Source organism: Apium graveolens, chromosome 8 (genome assembly GCF_009905375.1).
Source record: "Apium graveolens cultivar Ventura chromosome 8, ASM990537v1, whole genome shotgun sequence".
Classification (NCBI taxonomy): Eukaryota; Viridiplantae; Streptophyta; class Magnoliopsida; order Apiales; family Apiaceae; genus Apium; species Apium graveolens.
In genome coordinates, this window is record NC_133654.1 from 159,474,753 (window position 1) to 159,480,416 (window position 5,664).

Sequence of the window (5,664 nt, forward strand, 5' to 3'; positions counted from 1 at the left end):
CATTCATTAGAGAACTTTGAGTTATCGATAAGTCAAAGCCCACTTGAGAACTCAGAGATATCGATAAGTCAAAATTCACTAGAGAACTCATAGTTATCGACAAGTCTACATTCATTAGAGAAATCTGAGTTATCGATAAGTCAAAGTCCACTAAGAGAACTCAGAGATATCGATAAGTCAAAATTCACTAGAGAACTCTAAGTTGTCGACAAGTCAAAGTGAATACATGAAGCTGAGAGATCTTGACAAGCCAAAGTCTCATTCGAGAACTCAGAGACCTCTATAAGTTAAATTCATTATAGAGTATTAGAGATCTCGATAAGTCAATATACTTATTGAGATGTCAAGATCTCTATATGCCTAACTGGAGATCTCGAGGTAAATTCTCAAAGTACAAAATGCAGACCAGTTCAATATCCAAGATATACAATCAACAAACAATCCAACCAGCTGGATTGACAAGTCTACAAAAAGCAGCTTGAAGGATGTGCAAGATCAATGGTGAAGATTAACTGACAAAGGAAGATCAAGATAATCACAGGATGCTTAAGATATGTTAAGCCAGAAATTAAAGATTCAATTTTTCTAAAATGGAAATGACAAGTGACAGTTTAGTAAAGGTTAATAGCATGTCTTATTGTACAATGTGTAAACTAGTAGTTATCTGAGTTATAAAGTTAACACTGGTTTTTTGTCAGAAGTAACAATTTAGATAGAAAATCTTGTAACACTCTCAAGAAGAAGTTAAGCTCTTTATCAACAAAGAGCCTAGAAATTTTGTAGCAATACATTCTTAATTTTAACATAAAAATTAAGTGAGTTTTGAAGATCTGTATTCTTTATTCTTACAAGTTTAATTTCTGCATGAAAATACTTTTACTACAAGATTTAATTTACTTTGTTCAACCATAAAAGATTCAAGAAAAGCTTAAAAACAGTAAAACACATTCATCCCCCCTCTGTGTGTTATTCATTTCCTAGCAGACCTGTTATAATTATAGAGGAGCACCATAATGTCATGTGTTCTCCCTCACTTAAATTCTTAGTATCAATTTATTATCTACTTTGAATTTCGTAGCTGGGTAGCTACAATTCTTTACTGTGTCCCAACCTGTTTCTTCAAAATATTCTTTGTACTAGAAATATTTTCGCAAGGAGTTAGTGTTTTCCTTAACAAGCTTCAATAGGGTAAGGTCTGCCCAATTTATGTATATTTTACCTTCCCTTACAGAAAAACACTAACTACACAATGTATTTATATAGCCTCATAAACTATAACATATTGCTTACCATCAACAATTGTTACGTAATTCTACATCACTAAATAATTAAACAATATATAAAATAAAAACACATAAACACTAATTATTAACACATAGACAATAATTGGAAGAACATAAACACTAATTAAATAAGGAAATTAAAATAAAATTTAAAGAAATATACCTCTAAATTCATGATATCCGACAATCAACAATAATATGAGATTGAAGTTCTTGTTTCAATTCAAAGACCTAACACATGAAGTTGTATTTTATCAGAATCTCACAATCGTTTAGGCTCTGGTATCCCCAATTGTCAAAGAGCAAGAATTGTAGCCCAGCTGTGATTGTAGCTCTCTCCTCAACATTAGTTTCATATATTTGGGGGTGCGTATGTACATATGTAGAACATGTGAGATGATTTTTTTAGAAAAACGCTGAACGATCTAGCGTTTTCAAAAAATACTATACTATCCGGCGCGGTGAAGTGACGTTTTGGGTCTTATCTCCCCAAAGTGACATTTTGGATATATTTTTTTCTAAGTGATAACATTCTAAGCAATCTCTCCTACAAATTGTGATGACATGATGGTCGTTTTACAACTATCGGAAGATACTTGATTTTATTAGTTTTATATATAATATAATTTTGTAGAGCACTCTTTTTCCTTCCTGCGTTTTTTTCTATAATTTTCGGACATTAAAATTTTATTATTTAAGTTTTCGGGGTCATCTCTGTATGACCTGCAGTTAGATAAATTTTGTGAATAAAAGATATTCTCTTACAATGATAATTGTATTTTGGCAGGGTTGTAAAAATGGGGAATTAGGGAAGATCGGTAGAGCTACTGATTTAGGATTAATTGAAAACCGGGGATTAATAGGAAGGATTAATCGGATAAAAATCGGATGTATTATAATATTAAATTATATTTAATATTTTATTATTATTATTATATTAGTTATTTATTAAAAATATATATTATTATATCACAATTTCTATACTTATTCATATTTAAAATATATAGTATTTTAATTTTAATAAATAATTATATATACGTCAATAAAGAAAAATTCGTAAGAATTAATCAGATTTCAAAATTCGAATTTGTCAAATACTTTGCAGGGGATTAATCGGGAATTAATCGGTTGAATCGGGCATTTATCGGCAATTTTTGAGAACACTGTATTTTGAATACAATTCATTAAAAAATGCTATTTTTTGTCAAAAAAATCTCTAAGAATTGGGCCTCGACCCGATAACACAGCAAACAATTGGACCCAAAATTCAAGCTCAATCCGACCACACCACCATCCCGTTTCCTTCTCATTTTGCCTCTCTACTCTACCAAATTGACACACGCAACACACACTCCCCGCTCTTATTGAATCAACATTCTTGGCTTCAGTTAAGGTACTCACTCTCATATATTACTGAACAGTTTATATTTATTTTTCATTTGTGTAATGAGCTCATTCTTGTGTTAATTTGTGTAATTAAGCTTTTTAGTGTTTAGTTTCTTGTTTTTATGCTGCAAAATTCATCTGGGTGCTTTTATTTTTGTAAAAAGTTAGCATCTTTACAGAATCTTGGTGGAATTTTAAGGTCTGCATACATTTCACGCTCCGAGACCCGGTTAATAGTAGGATATGTTGTGTGTGTTTGATTAAAGGTTTAGTCTGTTGGGTTGTTTTTCTTTATTAATGTTGCGAGTTTAGGTGGTTATATAAGGGAATTCGTGTGGATGGCTTGCTTATATGGGGGCTTAAGTTTTGTAAAATTTGTATCATCTGATGGTTTAATTGCTTTTAGTGTGTAGATTATGTGCGAACAAAACTGTGTTTCAGCTCCCTTTAGGTGTACTCTGCTTATATGTGGTTTAGAATTGGTACCACACTTCTTTAGTCTTAGGTGTCAGCCTTTTTTAGTGCAATTTGAAGATAAGTAGGCCTCAAATGCACGTTTAAAATTGGTCCATTCACCACTCACGTGAAAAGTATATTTTTTAAAAAAATTACCAACCTAGAATGTATTTTTGTGTTTTCACTTTAAAGCAAGTTCTACTTGTGTTTCAGCCAAAAAATACTAGTATATCTTAAGCCGTGTTTTATTTTCCATACGGAGTTACAAGTGCTAAATTGAGTCTACACTCTGGGATCTGACATTTTGGGCTCTTACCCCTCGTTATGCGCTAGTCATTTTCCTGTTTTCCATTGCCTTTCCCATAACTTTTAAACCCATATATGCTTTTACTTGCATAAATAGGTCCTGCAGTGTACTTAAGTATACACAGGGTCGGGGTAGTGGTAGACAATCTGTTGTCACAGAAGGATGATTGTGTTCGGTATGTAATTTAATTTTATTTGACATCTAAAAACATTTGATGTTTATGCTATTAATCTATTATAGTGCTTCATGTTGTTATTTCTGTTATTTTATCAGTTTTTTTCCTTCAACAGTCTATTCGGTTTTTTGCAGGTTGGTTTTAGATTGTAACTTTTGGATATCTCCGAGGAGTTCCAGTAATGCAGTTTGCACATGGTTGCTAGCCCATATTTTGCATTATCATCTGAACCCTTCCGTATTGTGTTATTTAGGCATTCACCTTAAACGCCTTAAAAGTTAAGGGGGACAAATGCCTCTTCTATTATCTTCATCATCGATTCTTCCCTTTTCGCAAAATAACCAGATTAATTCTCTTGATTCAGGATATCTCAGGGGATATCACAGAAATTCTTACTCCACCCTGAAATGTACTTCTACACACTGCATAATTACTCAAAACCTATTTCGGACTGGCAAAAGCATAATTGTAAATCCCAAAAACAAACCACTTAAAAAATTCAGGTCTATATTTGTAGAATGTATGAACTCCAATTTGGAGTTTTTTGATAGCAATAGCGGGGTTACTAAAGAGTGGAGTTACCCAGAAGATGAAGGCAATGATGACATAGATTCACCATGGGAAGGAGCTGTTGTATATCAGAGAAATGCATCAATGTCACATGTAGAATACTGCACAACCTTAGAAAGGCTGGGTTTAGGAGAATATTCAACTAAGGTCTCAAAGTCTAGAGCTTCTCTGATGGGGATACGTGTCACAAAGGCTGTGAAGGACTATCCTTTAGGAACACCTGTAATGGTATCAATTGATATAACAAGAAAAAAGCAGAAGCTGAGGCTTGATGGGATCATACGTGCAGTTCTCACTCTTGGCTGCAACAGGTAATTATTACCTATATATTGCATGGCTAAGTAGTTACATTTATGTCAATCATATTTACTGAAAGCAAAACTAAATGTGAATACGGCATGTTAGGTGTTTTGCCAATTTCACGAAACAGTGAACTATGCATAAACTCACTTTACTTCATTCTATTTTCTGGTGTTGAAATTTAGCTGAAATTTGTTTCTACATTTTATGAAGATGTGGCCAACCTGCAGCAAAGTGTGTGTTCTCCAACTTTTCACTTCTGCTAACTGAAGAACCTGTTGAGGAGCCCGATATTCTAGATATGGGTGTTCTATTCGGAGATTCGACTAACAAGGGAGTAGGAGAGGAACTAGACGATGATTCAATTGATTGGGAAGACCGGCTCTATTTCCCTCGTGAAGAAAAGACCATCGACATTTCAAAGCATATAAGAGATATGGTGCACCTTGAAATTACAATTAATTCAGTATGTGATCCTACGTGTAAAGGATTGTGTCTGGATTGCGGTACAAACCTCAACCATAGTAGCTGCAGTTGTGGCAAAAAGAAGGCGAAAGAGACAGCTTATGGGCCTCTTGGAGATCTGAAAGAGAGAATGCAGCAAAGTTGATGCCGGTTCATGAATAGAATTATTAGTGAAGATCATCCCAAAATTTTTGTCATCTTATTTGATTAAAATACTAAACTTTCAATTTTAACCTGTAGGATCCATGAGGAGCTGTGTAAGTGCAGAAATCTAAAAAAAACAATTGGACTTTTGAGGTCCATGAAGTGTAATAAATATGTTATTTTTAGTTTACCTATTACATTTCTTCACGTAATGCATGGACTTCTTTTAAGAGCGTCTAGAATTCGCCAGAGGGATGTTAAATGATTTCGTCAGCACGTGTTAACTGCCATGGCAGTAGCACATGCTGATCTGACATTTTGTTTCTTTAACTGTGTTCTAGAATAAGGGGGGGGGGGAGTGGTGCTACTTCTCGCTCTCAGAGTCATTGAGTTTGGGTTTTTCTTATTCTTTCATAGTTGTGTGCTGCCTGCTTTGATCAGGCAGATTATGCTTTTGTGGCATGGTTTTCCAAAATTTCATCTGTTCATTCTTCTATATTCAGGATTACCAAACAGATTCATTGTCTAGAGAGGCTAATGCTGTATTAGACCAATCTATTGAAGATAAAGATGCCTAA

At 33.9% G+C, this 5,664-nt stretch overlaps 1 protein-coding gene across 2 annotated transcripts; it reads left to right on the forward strand.

The window, feature by feature from the left end:
- Window positions 1-2,526: 2,526 nt before the first annotated feature.
- On the forward strand, window positions 2,527-5,321 carry LOC141678738 (large ribosomal RNA subunit accumulation protein YCED homolog 1, chloroplastic-like). 2 transcript variants are annotated; one of them, XM_074485111.1, is made up of 4 exons: window positions 2,559-2,676; window positions 3,529-3,607; window positions 3,742-4,488; window positions 4,691-5,321. In XM_074485111.1, the coding sequence occupies exons 3-4, from the start codon at window positions 3,899-3,901 to the stop codon at window positions 5,085-5,087; spliced, it is 987 nt and encodes a 328-aa protein (XP_074341212.1). In that variant the 5' UTR covers window positions 2,559-2,676; window positions 3,529-3,607; window positions 3,742-3,898; the 3' UTR covers window positions 5,088-5,321. The 2 variants fall into 2 exon arrangements, with proteins under 2 accessions (XP_074341211.1, XP_074341212.1); XM_074485110.1 differs by lacking the exon at window positions 3,529-3,607 and having other exon boundaries at window positions 2,527-2,676.
- Window positions 5,322-5,664: the final 343 nt, after the last annotated feature.

What these genes read in the sequence shown, in the direction of transcription:
- LOC141678738 (XM_074485110.1), top strand. Translation starts at nt 3,899, where the DNA reads ATGCCTCTTCTATTATCTTCATCATCGATTCTTCCCTTTTCGCAAAAT. An exon ending in CTCACTCTTGGCTGCAACAG is followed by an intron (nt 4,489 to 4,690) that starts GTAATTATTACC and finishes CATTTTATGAAG; the next exon opens with ATGTGGCCAACCTGCAGCAA.